General features: G+C 38.0%; 1 protein-coding gene across 9 annotated transcripts in view; it reads left to right on the forward strand.

The window, feature by feature from the left end:
- Positions 1–19,494, forward strand: part of LOC129435184 (uncharacterized) — a 56,666-nt gene that overhangs the window by 15,051 nt on the left and 22,121 nt on the right. For all 9 annotated transcript variants that reach the window (XM_073873870.1, XM_073873867.1, XM_073873869.1 and 6 more), the window contains 2 exons: positions 698–763; positions 1,085–1,150. In XM_073873870.1, coding sequence (XP_073729971.1) covers positions 698–763; positions 1,085–1,150 — 132 coding nt within the window. The remainder of the gene's footprint in view (positions 1–697; positions 764–1,084; positions 1,151–19,494) is intronic.

A 19,494-nucleotide genomic window follows, 5' to 3' on the forward strand; every position in this document is an offset into this window, starting at 1 on the left:
CCCTGACCCGTTTTCATGCCTGGGACAGAATGGTTTGTCAGGACACTGAAGTGGGATGGTAGTCTACGCCATTTGTAAATTTTGCAAACTGTAGGTGTCAATAACAATTTCATAACACACTGCACTATAAGGACTGAATGGTTTGTCAGGACACTGTAGTTAAACAGTGGTCTGCATCATTTGTGAATTTTGTTACTGAAAACCCTAGCAGCAACTGTTGCTTTCGAGTATGGCTGTTGAAGTAACCTCAATCTTGTATTGGTGCTCTACTAACAAGCCAACCGCATAGGATGACAAGCAACCAAAACAAACGCAATGTTCACGTTTAATTGATGAAGCTACGCCCTTCTTGTTTTACACTTTATTACATGTATAATAATGGCCAAATAGATTGTCAATGAAAACGAGATTTAAGAATAACTTGTTTTTCCTAAATCATTTAAAATGTAAAAAATACCAGGCTATTCATATTACATTAAATCATGCAATGAATGTGGTAAAGCCTTAAGCACGCAAAGTAAAACTGAGATGACAGAATTAGCGTCACTTACCTCTTAATTAGGCCTATTTTAAACTTTTAAACTGCATTTAATCAAATTTATCAACACTGATACAAAGTGCCCTAATACAATTCATTGTTTGGCAACATTTAAACCGCTTTTTGATAAACTTGAAAGGTTTTATTTTTGTATTACAGATGATTACAGATGTTGCAGCCACTGAGACATATACACCGTGTGTCCCTGAAGCAAGTTCACATCAGGTATTACATAGTTTTGTAAAATACATTAATGTAAATGCCAGCTAGTGTTTAATACCTAAATAAATCATGTTGTGTGATTCATTGAAATACTCTCCTCCTATATATTTTGCATCTGAAACTCCAACATATGCAGTAAGGTCAACTGCAAAGATAACTGTCCACACATTTTTATTAAATTTTTTTCACTGTGTCTTGTAAATCCTGACATTAGTTTTGCGCTGATGCAAGCTGTTAATATATATGTCTGGCCCTTTTTTCTTATTTTGCACCTTTATCTTCAGTAAATGTCTTACTGAGTTTTTATTTTCATTGTCTTTACAGATGATTACAGATGTTGCCACCACTGAGACATTTACACCGTGTGTGCCTGAAGCAAGTTCACATCAGGTAGTGCATGGATGCATTATTCTTTATACAAGATGGAGTTTTAATTTGAATGCATGTTCATTTATTTTATATCTGCAAAGTAGAAAGTTCATGTAGAGACCTGATAAGAGGCCTGACTAAAGAATACCATTTCCAGGTCCAAGCCTCTACTCACTTCATAGAGATGCGTGGTTGTCGGTTACAGCCGCGGACTCCGCAGATAAAACTGCGGATTGGGCAGATGACATGAAGAAATATATTTTAATTAAATTCGGGTGGGTGGCGGTTGAACCAATCAAATGAAAAAAATATATACATTGTTAATTGTGTTACCTACATCTGTAAAAAACAAACACACTTTGAAATAGTCAAATTTTCATCAGGTAGTAATTTGGCTAGTTGCGTATATGCATGCCATCTATATCAGAGATAGCAACGACTCGCATCTTGTTGTAGCGCCTTGGCAGTGGGAGATGTTCAGAACGCAAGAGCTAAACTTTTACAAGCTCAATAACATCCACAGCAAAAAAGAAGGTAAGGAAAAATAGTCAAAAAACTTTAACCATTTGTTAGAGGCAGGCAAGCAAGTTTGGGGGTTGTTACTAAAATGTGAACCTGCACGTTGCACTGTTGTGCGGTGGACTTTCGAAATGAATAGAGTCGGCCTTTTTTTGAATATCGAGGCGCCATAGTTTGTTTCGTTCGGCCTGCTGGATAAAATGAATTGCGCTGTCTGCCTGAAAAAGACGCGCTCTCTTCCCATACAGTCAAAATTAATGGGAGACTTCAGAACCGGCTTGTCCTAATGTCACCCTGACATGACAGTGCGTAAAGTACATTGTGAATGAATTATTTTATTAGGGGTTTCTTTCTTTCTGCAAAAAGAAAGTACAATGGGCATCAATTAGTAGGCTAAATAGCCCCATTCATTCCTTAGGATACAAACAGGGATGAATTTAGAAGCCACCAAACACTTCCATGTTTTCCCTATTTAACCCTCTGGAGTCCGACCATTTTGGGACACTCTCAGAGGTTCTGACATGCTCTTACATTTGGTCTTTTTTCAGTTGCTTTAAAACATAATAATGGCAAGTGTCTCATACCACTGCGTTTAGCACAAACTGGGCTAAAATATTATATGAGCTACATGTATGTACATGTTTGTATTTTTGAGAGAAAAAGGTTTATGCGTGGTTTTTAAAAAAGTTAAAATTTTAAGTCACTGATATAAGTTCACAAAACCCATACTAAACATGTTTTAACAAGACTTTCCTAAACAGAAGCTAGTAGTCTAGAGTTTTTTCTTTAAAATGATGTGAAAATCATCCTGCCTACTGATTCACATAAACCAATATATCGATTTAGAAATTGTAAGACACTTGCTTAGAGTGGTCGTATGCGAGAAGGATTGATTGACAGCTAGCAAACAAAGGCTCGCATAATGAGCTGCATAATGAGGCAGGAGGGAACTACAGTAAAGAATGTGAGGACAAATGTACATGTTTGTTTGAGGTTTATTAAGAAGTTAACAATATAATCAAAATGGAAATGAAGTTCAGTAGGACCCTATTTAAAAACTTAACTTGTATAAGAAACTGATAAACAACAGAGCTGTAAACTTCATGTGGCTCATGTTACCATATAACTTTATGTCCAAAGAGTGTGAATATGTTTTTCCACTTCATAGTTTTGTACTGATGAGAGGGATGCAGACCTGTAAGAGAGTTATGAACAGCTGTCAGCATAAATTGTCCACAGAAATACCCTTACATACATAACTGATGGGTAAATGATAGCACTAGATTCAGATAAACTATCATAAACTACATTAGTATCTCAGATAAACATCTGCAATGATTAGTTATATAAAAAGCGGTTTTCAGATGACTGTTTTCAGATGCCCATCCACTTATCGTCTAGCTTCTGTTTTAAACACGTTTCTGTAAGCGAGTATGAACTTTAAAAACACATCGCAAATGGATGTGCGCAAGCTCGCGTCTCCGTGTAAACAACGCGGAGCTCATAATAAAACGGTGTCGCGTGTAAAGCGCAATGTATGGAATGCGTTGCATGTAAACAATATCATATTAAAGCAGATCCCCCAGTGCAGCATTACTCAAAGTTGCCATGAATGAATCGAAAGTGAATAACTGTGTCTAACACTGTACAGCATGTAACAATGAAATCCGCCATTACGTGATCGCGCTTACTCGTTTGTAAATAAGCATGTAAACATGGAATCATATTACAGCACACACTTAAAAGATACAGCAGTGCAGGCTTACTGAAAGTTGCCATGAAGGATATAAGTAAATAACTGTGTTTAACACTGTTACAGCATGTATCAATGAAATCCGCCATTACGTGAAATCACGCGCCCTCGTTTGTAAACAATGCGAAAGTTTTTAAATCCGAAGCGTGCAGTCAGGTTGCTTATGTAGGCTGAACTGCACAAGCCATAACATATTACATGATACCAAATAAAAATGAAGACAAATGACTTACAGGTTCTTCAGGAATATATCCTTCTCTATTGCGTCTTCCATTGTTCTTCTTCTTAGGTAACGTTAAAGATAAACGCTTCTCTTCCTCAATGTCCAGACATAAATTAAGATATTCCTCACGTGTGTGTGTAACGTTTATAATCCAAACATGCGGTAAAGTCTTTAAATCTGATAAAGGTTTACGCTTTGTTTATTATTGTTGGAACTGCTCGTCTTTTCATTACCATGTCAACAGCCTGAGGGCGTGACCGCATTAGAGATAATGAGCTCAGCCATGAAAAACGGTACTCTCTTTACTTCAATGCAGATTATATAAACAGGAAATATTTGTTTTTGATTATAATTAGCTTGTTTAAAAGTAGACATTTCAGGCTTTCTTTTGATATGTGTATCATGTTTGTGTGACGAGTATTCACGGAGTTTCAACTGATTTTTGTAACGTGATTTGAGAGACAGCTGGCGGAGACGCGCACGCGTTTTTGAAGGAGCACTGAGAGCGGAGAAGCGCCCGACGTCATTCGAGTCTTTCCATTGTCCAGTCGAATGAGGGGAGAGGCGGGCCTTACGTTGTGGTGAGGGAAGTTTACAGTTGCTTTGAAGAACCGGACTCCACTCGCTCACTCTCTCCTGCGTGTTTGTGCACCTCTTACCCTCAAACAAGGTCAGAGCAAGCGTCCTCTTTTTAAAGTTTCTGCTAATATGACAGTTAACAGCAAAAGAGCGCTCACGCTTCAATATTTGATTGACAAGACAGCTGACTCGGTGGTTGCTTAGCAATATGAAAAGCCGCGTCACACTGCTCTTTTTTTAAAAAAGGCAGTGCATCGCGCCTTGCGTTTGCAAGCGTTTAAAGCGCTTTTGGTGTGACCGGCCCCTAAAAGTGCATGCATTGAAAAAAGATAGGTATGTATTAATTTGTCTAAGTTGAGGTAAGAACATAATAAAATATAAAAAAGGTGGTGTTTTCCTCTAAGCTAAAGTAGGTACAGATGCAGAAATATAGCTGACCATAGCTATGCCTGGTCGTAGTTTCAGATGGTGCTCAAGCTTAAATATTTTTCACAAAGCTGGACGTAGCTAATTCCGATGTAGGGCTGCTTTCACCCAACTTCTTACGTCCAGCTGGTGCAACTGGCTCCTAATGGAGCATTTGGACCTGGAAGTTGACGTCAGACTTAACAAGTGAATAGTCAAGCACTGTATTAACCTGACAACACACTGCACTATAAGGACAGAATGGTTTGTCAGGACACTGAAGTGGGATGGTAGTCTACACCACTTGTGAATTTTGCAAACTGTAGGCTATAACAATTTCATAACACACTGCACTATGAGGACAGAATGGTTTGTCAGGACACTGTAGGGGGATGGTAGTCCACACCATTTGTGAATCTGACAACACACTGCATTGTAAGGACAACGATTTGCCAGGATGCTGTAGTGGGATAGTAGTCTACACCACTTTTTGCAAACTGTAGGTGTCAATAACAATTTCATAACACACTGCACTATGAGGACAGAATGGTTTGTCAGGACACTGAAGTGGGATGGTAGTCTACGCCATTTGTAAATTTTGCAAACTGTAGGTGTCAATAACAATTTCATAACACACTGCACTATGAGGACAGCAGGCATGAAAATCCCTCACCTTTCAGCGAAATTCGCCATTTTGAATCCAAAAAAGGTGACCCACGTGAATCATGTAGATTCGATGAGAAAACATTTGGGGGGGGGGGGGCATGCGCGCGTTGTTTGAAGACGCGCCCTTCGCCGTCATCCAAACATGTATCCCAGACATTAGATTTGTTTGAGTTCATGCTGCGCTGCAAAAACCGACAGGCAGGCATGTGACATCAAAGTATCACGAGAGTGAATCGAGAAGCCATAAGGAAGTCTGCTTTCGAACGGCTCTCGCGCTACTGTGATGTCATCCGCATTTCTGTGTTCTTCGTCATACAAGCTTGTTAAAGATGCGAAGAGTGACTGCATTCGGGACGTAAAGTCAACACAAAACGCTGTAAAACTATCATTGTAGAATTCTAATGCGTCAATCAATTAAAACAACATATCTACACAGACTGACACTGCAAAGTGACCTAAAAGATTTTTGTTGGAATGGATTGGAACGAATTACGGACGTACTCCTAGCTTGTAAGTCACATTGGTCTACTAGTCTACGGCTGTAAGTACTTAAATGTAAATATGGTGAAACTGCAAAATATTGCATGAAATGCTGTAATAAGAACATACTGTTACTAATACAGTTAATAAGAAAGTTTACCGTTTACAGTAACATTTAAGCGATTTTAGACTATTTGAGCGACAAAGATGCTAAAGTGAACTGTTTTCATTGCGCATACGCGCACAAACTCAAAAATCACGCAAACGCATATTTTTTTGGGCTTGACAGGAGATATACGCACAAACTATATTGTAATACCACAGTCTCTGAAAGTATTCTCATTAAAACAGTCGTTAATTATAAGTGAGAAGTTGATCATGTGTCAGTGTATAGATCGCTTCTCCGTTGTTAAAGGGACAGTTCGTCTCATAAGAAATGCATATGTTTGAGTCATAATGTTAATCAAACTACAAAAGACAAAAGGAAATCACTTTTATAGCTTTAAAAATATTAATTATATTTAATTTATAGTATGAAAACAGTGTTATGTTAATTTGATACTGTTTTTCTACCTAATCAATAATGTTAGATCTTACTTTATTTGTAACTTTGTTCTTTTCTATTTTATATGCTTGTAATGTCTTGATTTGTTCTTATTTTATTTTCCCACATCACTTTTTTGCTTATCTGAAAATTATTCAACCCATGACTCAAAAACCATAATGTAATTCATTTAACCAGTACTATATTGTAAAATTAAGTCATTTTAAATTAGATGTAGGCCTTCAGGTCCACCCTATTGCAAGGCCAACTTAAAATTGAGTGAAAAACACTTCGCTTTAACTCCTCCATCATGAGAAACTTTGAAGAAAGAAGAGGACAGAAGAGAGAGAAATGGTTGCCGTCAGTCCCTATTGTTCAATGTCATTTCTTAATATTTATATATTTAATAAGACACTCAGTGTAAAGTTTTAACATTACTGATGGTCTGATTATGGCAAAATAAAATTATTGCAGATGTAAAATAGTAAGGGAATTCTACTTGTTACAGCTTTCCACATTTATCAACCCATTTAATTAAATATGGTTTTTGTTACTAGTCAAATGTTTACATTTTAAATCTAAATTGTCCGTCAGAATTAAATAATTTAAAAAATGGTCATGTATGTTATGGTGGGAATTTTGTTTCTGCGCACGTGGAGGGATGTTGAGTTCCTTCCTTCTTTTTTGTCCTTGGCCATTCACATGCCTGAAGAATAAATAAGTTAAGTTACAGCATGTTCCCCAATGAGCCCATAATATTTATTCTGGGGGGGTCCTCCCACCTCGCGGCCCCATCAGAGGCCACATTGCCCCTCGAGCGCCCTTCTCACCTTTTTCACCCCTGACCCGTTTTCATGCCTGGGACAGAATGGTTTGTCAGGACACTGAAGTGGGATGGTAGTCTACGCCATTTGTAAATTTTGCAAACTGTAGGTGTCAATAACAATTTCATAACACACTGCACTATAAGGACTGAATGGTTTGTCAGGACACTGTAGTTAAACAGTGGTCTGCATCATTTGTGAATTTTGTTACTGAAAACCCTAGCAGCAACTGTTGCTTTCGAGTATGGCTGTTGAAGTAACCTCAATCTTGTATTGGTGCTCTACTAACAAGCCAACCGCATAGGATGACAAGCAACCAAAACAAACGCAATGTTCACGTTTAATTGATGAAGCTACGCCCTTCTTGTTTTACACTTTATTACATGTATAATAATGGCCAAATAGATTGTCAATGAAAACGAGATTTAAGAATAACTTGTTTTTCCTAAATCATTTAAAATGTAAAAAATACCAGGCTATTCATATTACATTAAATCATGCAATGAATGTGGTAAAGCCTTAAGCACGCAAAGTAAAACTGAGATGACAGAATTAGCGTCACTTACCTCTTAATTAGGCCTATTTTAAACTTTTAAACTGCATTTAATCAAATTTATCAACACTGATACAAAGTGCCCTAATGCTAGTAGTCTAGAGTTTTTTCTTTAAAATGATGTGAAAATCATCCTGCCTACTGATTCACATAAACCAATATATCGATTTAGAAATTGTAAGACACTTGCTTAGAGTGGTCGTATGCGAGAAGGATTGATTGACAGCTAGCAAACAAAGGCTCGCATAATGAGCTGCATAATGAGGCAGGAGGGAACTACAGTAAAGAATGTGAGGACAAATGTACATGTTTGTTTGAGGTTTATTAAGAAGTTAACAATATAATCAAAATGGAAATGAAGTTCAGTAGGACCCTATTTAAAAACTTAACTTGTATAAGAAACTGATAAACAACAGAGCTGTAAACTTCATGTGGCTCATGTTACCATATAACTTTATGTCCAAAGAGTGTGAATATGTTTTTCCACTTCATAGTTTTGTACTGATGAGAGGGATGCAGACCTGTAAGAGAGTTATGAACAGCTGTCAGCATAAATTGTCCACAGAAATACCCTTACATACATAACTGATGGGTAAATGATAGCACTAGATTCAGATAAACTATCATAAACTACATTAGTATCTCAGATAAACATCTGCAATGATTAGTTATATAAAAAGCGGTTTTCAGATGACTGTTTTCAGATGCCCATCCACTTATCGTCTAGCTTCTGTTTTAAACACGTTTCTGTAAGCGAGTATGAACTTTAAAAACACATCGCAAATGGATGTGCGCAAGCTCGCGTCTCCGTGTAAACAACGCAGAGCTCATAATAAAACGGTGTCGCGTGTAAAGCGCAATGTATGGAATGCGTTGCATGTAAACAATATCATATTAAAGCAGATCCCCCAGTGCAGCATTACTCAAAGTTGCCATGAATGAATCGAAAGTGAATAACTGTGTCTAACACTGTACAGCATGTAACAATGAAATCCGCCATTACGTGATCGCGCTTACTCGTTTGTAAATAAGCATGTAAACATGGAATCATATTACAGCACACACTTAAAAGATACAGCAGTGCAGGCTTACTGAAAGTTGCCATGAAGGATATAAGTAAATAACTGTGTTTAACACTGTTACAGCATGTATCAATGAAATCCGCCATTACGTGAAATCACGCGCCCTCGTTTGTAAACAATGCGAAAGTTTTTAAATCCGAAGCGTGCAGTCAGGTTGCTTATGTAGGCTGAACTGCACAAGCCATAACATATTACATGATACCAAATAAAAATGAAGACAAATGACTTACAGTTTCTTCAGGAATATATCCTTCTCTATTGCGTCTTCCATTGTTCTTCTTCTTAGGTAACGTTAAAGATAAACGCTTCTCTTCCTCAATGTCCAGACATAAATTAAGATATTCCTCACGTGTGTGTGTAACGTTTATAATCCAAACATGCGGTAAAGTCTTTAAATCTGATAAAGGTTTACGCTTTGTTTATTATTGTTGGAACTGCTCGTCTTTTCATTACCATGTCAACAGCCTGAGGGCGTGACCGCATTAGAGATAATGAGCTCAGCCATGAAAAACGGTACTCTCTTTACTTCAATGCAGATTATATAAACAGGAAATATTTGTTTTTGATTATAATTAGCTTGTTTAAAAGTAGACATTTCAGGCTTTCTTTTGATATGTGTATCATGTTTGTGTGACGAGTATTCACGGAGTTTCAACTGATTTTTGTAACGTGATTTGAGAGACAGCTGGCGGAGACGCGCACGCGTTTTTGAAGGAGCACTGAGAGCGGAGAAGCGCCCGACGTCATTCGAGTCTTTCCATTGTCCAGTCGAATGAGGGGAGAGGCGGGCCTTACGTTGTGGTGAGGGAAGTTTACAGTTGCTTTGAAGAACCGGACTCCACTCGCTCACTCTCTCCTGCGTGTTTGTGCACCTCTTACCCTCAAACAAGGTCAGAGCAAGCGTCCTCTTTTTAAAGTTTCTGCTAATATGACAGTTAACAGCAAAAGAGCGCTCACGCTTCAATATTTGATTGACAAGACAGCTGACTCGGTGGTTGCTTAGCAATATGAAAAGCCGCGTCACACTGCTCTTTTTTTAAAAAAGGCAGTGCATCGCGCCTTGCGTTTGCAAGCGTTTAAAGCGCTTTTGGTGTGACTGGCCCCTAAAAGTGCATGCATTGAAAAAAGATAGGTATGTATTAATTTGTCTAAGTTGAGGTAAGAACATAATAAAATATAAAAAAGGTGGTGTTTTCCTCTAAGCTAAAGTAGGTACAGATGCAGAAATATAGCTGACCATAGCTATGCCTGGTCGTAGTTTCAGATGGTGCTCAAGCTTAAATATTTTTCACAAAGCTGGACGTAGCTAATTCCGATGTAGGGCTGCTTTCACCCAACTTCTTACGTCCAGCTGGTGCAACTGGCTCCTAATGGAGCATTTGGACCTGGAAGTTGACGTCAGACTTAACAAGTGAATAGTCAAGCACTGTATTAACCTGACAACACACTGCACTATAAGGACAGAATGGTTTGTCAGGACACTGAAGTGGGATGGTAGTCTACACCACTTGTGAATTTTGCAAACTGTAGGCTATAACAATTTCATAACACACTGCACTATGAGGACAGAATGGTTTGTCAGGACACTGTAGGGGGATGGTAGTCCACACCATTTGTGAATCTGACAACACACTGCATTGTAAGGACAACGATTTGCCAGGATGCTGTAGTGGGATAGTAGTCTACACCACTTTTTGCAAACTGTAGGTGTCAATAACAATTTCATAACACACTGCACTATGAGGACAGAATGGTTTGTCAGGACACTGAAGTGGGATGGTAGTCTACGCCATTTGTAAATTTTGCAAACTGTAGGTGTCAATAACAATTTCATAACACACTGCACTATGAGGACAGCAGGCATGAAAATCCCTCACCTTTCGGCAAAATTCGCCATTTTGAAGCCAAAAAAGGTGACTCGCGTGAATCGTGTAGATTCAATGAGAAAACATTTATGCACACGTTGTTTGTAGACGCGCCCTTCACCGTCATCCAACATGTATCCCAGACATTGGGTTTGTTTGAGTTCATGCTGCGCTGCAAAAACCGACAGGCAGGCATGTGACATCAAAGTATCACGAGAGTGAATCGAGAAGCCATAAGGAAGTCTGCTTTCGAACGGCTCTCGCGCTACTGTGATGTCATCCGCATTTCTGTGTTCTTCGTCATACAAGCTTGTTAAAGATGCGAAGAGTGACTGCATTCGGGACGTAAAGTCAACACAAAACGCTGTAAAACTATCATTGTAGAATTCTAATGCGTCAATCAATTAAAACAACATATCTACACAGACTGACACTGCAAAGTGACCTAAAAGATTTTTGTTGGAATGGATTGGAACGAATTACGGACGTACTCCTAGCTTGTAAGTCACATTGGTCTACTAGTCTACGGCTGTAAGTACTTAAATGTAAATATGGTGAAACTGCAAAATATTGCATGAAATGCTGTAATAAGAACATACTGTTACTAATACAGTTAATAAGAAAGTTTACCGTTTACAGTAACATTTAAGCGATTTTAGACTATTTGAGCGACAAAGATGCTAAAGTGAACTGTTTTCATTGCGCATACGCGCACAAACTCAAAAATCACGCAAACGCATATTTTTTTGGGCTTGACAGGAGATATACGCACAAACTATATTGTAATACCACAGTCTCTGAAAGTATTCTCATTAAAACAGTCGTTAATTATAAGTGAGAAGTTGATCATGTGTCAGTGTATAGATCGCTTCTCCGTTGTTAAAGGGACAGTTCGTCTCATAAGAAATGCATATGTTTGAGTCATAATGTTAATCAAACTACAAAAGACAAAAGGAAATCACTTTTATAGCTTTAAAAATATTAATTATATTTAATTTATAGTATGAAAACAGTGTTATGTTAATTTGATACTGTTTTTCTACCTAATCAATAATGTTAGATCTTACTTTATTTGTAACTTTGTTCTTTTCTATTTTATATGCTTGTAATGTCTTGATTTGTTCTTATTTTATTTTCCCACATCACTTTTTTGCTTATCTGAAAATTATTCAACCCATGACTCAAAAACCATAATGTAATTCATTTAACCAGTACTATATTGTAAAATTAAGTCATTTTAAATTAGATGTAGGCCTTCAGGTCCACCCTATTGCAAGGCCAACTTAAAATTGAGTGAAAAACACTTCGCTTTAACTCCTCCATCATGAGAAACTTTGAAGAAAGAAGAGGACAGAAGAGAGAGAAATGGTTGCCGTCAGTCCCTATTGTTCAATGTCATTTCTTAATATTTATATATTTAATAAGACACTCAGTGTAAAGTTTTAACATTACTGATGGTCTGATTATGGCAAAATAAAATTATTGCAGATGTAAAATAGTAAGGGAATTCTACTTGTTACAGCTTTCCACATTTATCAACCCATTTAATTAAATATGGTTTTTGTTACTAGTCAAATGTTTACATTTTAAATCTAAATTGTCCGTCAGAATTAAATAATTTAAAAAATGGTCATGTATGTTATGGTGGGAATTTTGTTTCTGCGCACGTGGAGGGATGTTGAGTTCCTTCCTTCTTTTTTGTCCTTGGCCATTCACATGCCTGAAGAATAAATAAGTTAAGTTACAGCATGTTCCCCAATGAGCCCATAATATTTATTCTGGGGGGGTCCTCCCACCTCGCGGCCCCATCAGAGGCCACATTGCCCCTCGAGCGCCCTTCTCACCTTTTTCACCCCTGACCCGTTTTCATGCCTGGGACAGAATGGTTTGTCAGGACACTGAAGTGGGATGGTAGTCTACGCCATTTGTAAATTTTGCAAACTGTAGGTGTCAATAACAATTTCATAACACACTGCACTATAAGGACTGAATGGTTTGTCAGGACACTGTAGTTAAACAGTGGTCTGCATCATTTGTGAATTTTGTTACTGAAAACCCTAGCAGCAACTGTTGCTTTCGAGTATGGCTGTTGAAGTAACCTCAATCTTGTATTGGTGCTCTACTAACAAGCCAACCGCATAGGATGACAAGCAACCAAAACAAACGCAATGTTCACGTTTAATTGATGAAGCTACGCCCTTCTTGTTTTACACTTTATTACATGTATAATAATGGCCAAATAGATTGTCAATGAAAACGAGATTTAAGAATAACTTGTTTTTCCTAAATCATTTAAAATGTAAAAAATACCAGGCTATTCATATTACATTAAATCATGCAATGAATGTGGTAAAGCCTTAAGCACGCAAAGTAAAACTGAGATGACAGAATTAGCGTCACTTACCTCTTAATTAGGCCTATTTTAAACTTTTAAACTGCATTTAATCAAATTTATCAACACTGATACAAAGTGCCCTAATGCTAGTAGTCTAGAGTTTTTTCTTTAAAATGATGTGAAAATCATCCTGCCTACTGATTCACATAAACCAATATATCGATTTAGAAATTGTAAGACACTTGCTTAGAGTGGTCGTATGCGAGAAGGATTGATTGACAGCTAGCAAACAAAGGCTCGCATAATGAGCTGCATAATGAGGCAGGAGGGAACTACAGTAAAGAATGTGAGGACAAATGTACATGTTTGTTTGAGGTTTATTAAGAAGTTAACAATATAATCAAAATGGAAATGAAGTTCAGTAGGACCCTATTTAAAAACTTAACTTGTATAAGAAACTGATAAACAACAGAGCTGTAAACTTCATGTGGCTCATGTTACCATATAACTTTATGTCCAAAGAGTGTGAATATGTTTTTCCACTTCATAGTTTTGTACTGATGAGAGGGATGCAGACCTGTAAGAGAGTTATGAACAGCTGTCAGCATAAATTGTCCACAGAAATACCCTTACATACATAACTGATGGGTAAATGATAGCACTAGATTCAGATAAACTATCATAAACTACATTAGTATCTCAGATAAACATCTGCAATGATTAGTTATATAAAAAGCGGTTTTCAGATGACTGTTTTCAGATGCCCATCCACTTATCGTCTAGCTTCTGTTTTAAACACGTTTCTGTAAGCGAGTATGAACTTTAAAAACACATCGCAAATGGATGTGCGCAAGCTCGCGTCTCCGTGTAAACAACGCAGAGCTCATAATAAAACGGTGTCGCGTGTAAAGCGCAATGTATGGAATGCGTTGCATGTAAACAATATCATATTAAAGCAGATCCCCCAGTGCAGCATTACTCAAAGTTGCCATGAATGAATCGAAAGTGAATAACTGTGTCTAACACTGTACAGCATGTAACAATGAAATCCGCCATTACGTGATCGCGCTTACTCGTTTGTAAATAAGCATGTAAACATGGAATCATATTACAGCACACACTTAAAAGATACAGCAGTGCAGGCTTACTGAAAGTTGCCATGAAGGATATAAGTAAATAACTGTGTTTAACACTGTTACAGCATGTATCAATGAAATCCGCCATTACGTGAAATCACGCGCCCTCGTTTGTAAACAATGCGAAAGTTTTTAAATCCGAAGCGTGCAGTCAGGTTGCTTATGTAGGCTGAACTGCACAAGCCATAACATATTACATGATACCAAATAAAAATGAAGACAAATGACTTACAGTTTCTTCAGGAATATATCCTTCTCTATTGCGTCTTCCATTGTTCTTCTTCTTAGGTAACGTTAAAGATAAACGCTTCTCTTCCTCAATGTCCAGACATAAATTAAGATATTCCTCACGTGTGTGTGTAACGTTTATAATCCAAACATGCGGTAAAGTCTTTAAATCTGATAAAGGTTTACGCTTTGTTTATTATTGTTGGAACTGCTCGTCTTTTCATTACCATGTCAACAGCCTGAGGGCGTGACCGCATTAGAGATAATGAGCTCAGCCATGAAAAACGGTACTCTCTTTACTTCAATGCAGATTATATAAACAGGAAATATTTGTTTTTGATTATAATTAGCTTGTTTAAAAGTAGACATTTCAGGCTTTCTTTTGATATGTGTATCATGTTTGTGTGACGAGTATTCACGGAGTTTCAACTGATTTTTGTAACGTGATTTGAGAGACAGCTGGCGGAGACGCGCACGCGTTTTTGAAGGAGCACTGAGAGCGGAGAAGCGCCCGACGTCATTCGAGTCTTTCCATTGTCCAGTCGAATGAGGGGAGAGGCGGGCCTTACGTTGTGGTGAGGGAAGTTTACAGTTGCTTTGAAGAACTGGACTCCACTCGCTCACTCTCTCCTGCGTGTTTGTGCACCTCTTACCCTCAAACAAGGTCAGAGCAAGCGTCCTCTTTTTAAAGTTTCTGCTAATATGACAGTTAACAGCAAAAGAGCGCTCACGCTTCAATATTTGATTGACAAGACAGCTGACTCGGTGGTTGCTTAGCAATATGAAAAGCCGCGTCACACTGCTCTTTTTTTAAAAAAGGCAGTGCATCGCGCCTTGCGTTTGCAAGCGTTTAAAGCGCTTTTGGTGTGACTGGCCCCTAAAAGTGCATGCATTGAAAAAAGATAGGTATGTATTAATTTGTCTAAGTTGAGGTAAGAACATAATAAAATATAAAAAAGGTGGTGTTTTCCTCTAAGCTAAAGTAGGTACAGATGCAGAAATATAGCTGACCATAGCTATGCCTGGTCGTAGTTTCAGATGGTGCTCAAGCTTAAATATTTTTCACAAAGCTGGACGTAGCTAATTCCGATGTAGGGCTGCTTTCACCCAACTTCTTACGTCCAGCTGGTGCAACTGGCTCCTAATGGAGCATTTGGACCTGGAAGTTGACGTCAGACTTAACAAGTGAATAGTCAAGCACTGTATTAACCTGACAACACACTGCACTATAAGGACAGAATGGTTTGTCAGGACACTGAAGTGGGATGGTAGTCTACACCACTTGTGAATTTTGCAAACTGTAGGCTATAACAATTTCATAACACACTGCACTATGAGGACAGAATGGCTTGTCAGGACACTGTAGGGGGATGGTAGTCCACACCATTTGTGAATCTGACAACACACTGCATTGTAAGGACAACGATTTGCCAGGATGCTGTAGTTGGACAGTAGTCTACACCACTTTTTGCAAACTGTAGGTGTCAATAACAATTTCATAACACACTGCACTATGAGGACAGAATGGTTTGTCAGGACACTGTAGTTAAAAAGTGGTCTGCATCACTTGTGAATTTTGTGTTACTAAAAACGCTAGCAGCAACTGTTTTTTGTCAAAGTAACCTCAATCCCGTATTGGCGCTCCACTAACAAGCCAACCGCATAGGATGACGAGCAACCAAAACAAACGCAATGTTCATGTTTAATTGATGAAGCTACGCCCTTCTTGTTTTACACTTTATTACATGTATAATAATGGCCAAATAGATTGTCAATGAAAACGAGATTTAAGAATAACTTGTTTTTCCTAAATCATTTAAAATGTAAAAAATACCAGGCTATTCATATTACATTAAATCATGCAATGAATGTGGTAAAGCCTTAAGCACGCAAAGTAAAACTGAGATGACAGAATTAGCGTCACTTACCTCTTAATTAGGCCTATTTTAAACTTTTAAACTGCATTTAATCAAATTTATCAACACTGATACAAAGTGCCCTAATACAATTGATTGTTTGGCAACATTTAAACCGCTTTTTGATAAACTTGAAAGGTTTTATTTTTTGTATAGCCTATCTGCAGCGTCGGCACCATTGATGAGCGAGTTGCAGCCAATGTAATGCCTGTGGTGTTGTTGTTAACAGACTGAACGCTTGATTTCACCCGGGCATTTAGATATGCTAGTTTTTCATCAACAAAATCTGCGAAAAACATTATAAACGCGATGATCATGTGCCAACTAAACTGTTTCAGTAGGTTCTCCACATTATTACAGAGAGTCTGCTTTATTAAGATAACTCCACTTTAGGGCTGCAGCTATCGATTCTTTTTGTAATCGATTAATCTAGCACTGAATCGATCGAGTAATCGGATACATTTTTTTTGTGTGTTTTTAAACAACCAAAACAAATAATGCATAAGGAAAATTGCTTGGCTGTAAAATGTTCAAGCATTTGGCTTTTATTTCTAAAAAAAACCAGAGGTATTTGGCTCCAAGAAATAAGCCTATTTATTTAAATTTTTTACCTATTTAGTGTTTATAAGTGCCAGTGCCAACAATTAAACACTTTAATTTATTAATATGCACAACAGGTTTCATGCTGTAATCTAGCCCTGAAACAAAGTAAATATCTGGTTTATGTACATTTCTACACCTGCAGCATTTACCATTGGGCTACTAACATATAATATATCATTTTTGGGGTGAGCCTATTTGCTATGGTAACAACCTGTGTGTGCACACGTGCTCTGCGTGAGGAAGAGTGACACCCCAGTCAGACGTTCAGTTGCTTCATTGCATTTTGGTACGGCAGAAATAAATACATTCCTTTTCAATAGAACGCTGCATTTGGTTTGCATCACTTGCATTGCAGTGCATTTTAGGTTAAGAATCCGTTCGAAAAATCACCACATCACGTCCCGCTGTATACAGTGAATGCATGCTGAAATTATTGTTGCGTGGCTACATAAAAGTTTAAGCATATGTGATGCATTGCACGATCGGTCTGACTCGCGTGAGAGAGAATAACTTCCTTATGCTAAACTCCAATAAAACAGAGATTATTATTATTATTATTATTATTGAACAAAATATGTCAGATTACAAGTTGCCCATATATGATTGCACTGTGGTGCCGTTTTTTGGTACACACACCTGTAAAGTGTGTGCGTGTGTGTGTAGGGGTTCTTTTTTAATCTATACTCTCCTGCAATTGAACGTGAATACGTTTACTACTTAAAAACATCAAAGCTAAACATCATATCTAGTCAAACCGCATAATGACATTGCTACAAATACAGTATGGGATTAAAATCAGCGGAAGCTACGTTACCTTGTTTCATCGACGCTTGGTGAAACAGCAGTGGATGTTTTCGGTTCAGATGCTGAATGTAATGATAATGTAATGTTCCCAAACTTTAGACATTCTCTCTCTGCCGTTTATGGACATATTCGCTCCGCCATCGCGCCAACTAAATTCAAAATGTACCACGCGCTATGATGTGCTTCCTGAACATTGAACAACGGTCCGTGACCCGTGTGAATCAGATCTCGGCGCGTGTAGTGCGCGTCATAGGAATTTAATAAGGCTTTTTAAAGGAATTTTTTGAATCGAGTAACTCGATGAATCGTTTCAGCCCTACTCCACTTTCTTTAAAGGGACATTTCACAAGAATTTAAGATGTAAAATAATGCTGGGTACACACCAAAAGATAATCAGGCTGATTTTGGGCAGATTTTCCCCCCTTCCAACAACCCTAACTATGTCCCGATTATCTTGATGGTTCTACAGTTTATCTTATCAGATTTTCCCTTGGTGTGAGGTGTGTTAAGTGTCCAAACCTGATCGGAAGAACGTCGGAGCCACCCCGATCGCAAATCATAAAACATGTTTAATATTTACGATCAAAATTCTTGATGTGGGTGGGATCCCGAGGACAAACGCACGCACGCTCTTGAGATTATCACGTGAAACTAAACCATATATCCAAACTAAAAGTAAGATGATGGAAGACGGAAGCAGTCATGGCGCAGCACAAAGGGAAGTTGATGTGCACAGCAGAGATGGAAGATCAGCTTGTTGATTTGTGTCAAGAGCACGAATGTTTATACAACATGTCGTGTAAAAATTTTCTGTGAAAATCATTCCAAACATTGTCATTGAAATTTCTTCCTGCATATCGTCCAGCATGCTTATTCTAAAGTCTGCGTGAGATTTTGCAAGATTTCTTGTGTTCACATTTAAGACTCTTGTTGAAAATCTGTTTGTGTGTGGTGTGCTGTCTTTGACACGTCATGGCACACAACACACTACGGGAGCAAAACGGTTAAATCTAGGATTTTTTTTATCCTCATATTTGTGGTCTATCACATTTTCAAAATCTTGTAAGATGTAAAAAATCTTTTGGTGTGTACCCAGCATTAATCTTTGGTGTCCCCAGTTTAAGTATATGACGTTTTAGCTCAAATATCATATAGATAATTTATTAACACCACCGCTTTTCAATATTTTACAATGTTCTTATCTCAACTTAGATTAATTAATACATCCCCATACTTCATCTTTGTACAGCGCATTGTAAATGTGTTAGCATTTGGCCTAGCCCCATTCATTCCTTATAGGGATGCTCATATCAGTTAATTTTCCCGACCGACAACCGTAGCTTCTAAACCGAACATTAACCGTTAACTTATAAGATTTTAATATGAAATTGTCATTGAGTATAATACAGTTGACGGTTGTCTGTGAACTAGTAAAAACAAAACATTTAATTTGAACGTGCAAACAGCAGCCACAGATCAACAACAGAACCAGGATTCGTACATCATCAGATATTCACGCAACATTACCTTATTAAAAAGCACGCGATCGGTCCAGAGGATTAATATCCATAGGGCAGATTGTCTCCGTTTCATCTACCACAGTGGTCATTTCTAAAGCAGGACGCTTTTCAGAAAGTTTTGGTTTTGCGTCGTCTTTCTCCGTTTGTGCAAAAAAGAGAGATGTTTATGGTCAGGGTCAGAGGCCATCACCGAACGTCTGTCCGGATGTGTGCGAGACAGACCGCGTCATCTTGTGCGGACACGCGCGCGTCTCCGTTCAGCTTCCAAACACGCATACAAATTATTTCTCATACCAGTTATTACTTTATCAGACTGTCAGGGCAGCAATC

Source organism: Misgurnus anguillicaudatus, chromosome 12 (genome assembly GCF_027580225.2).
Source record: "Misgurnus anguillicaudatus chromosome 12, ASM2758022v2, whole genome shotgun sequence".
Lineage (NCBI taxonomy): Eukaryota > Metazoa > Chordata > Actinopteri > Cypriniformes > Cobitidae > Misgurnus > Misgurnus anguillicaudatus.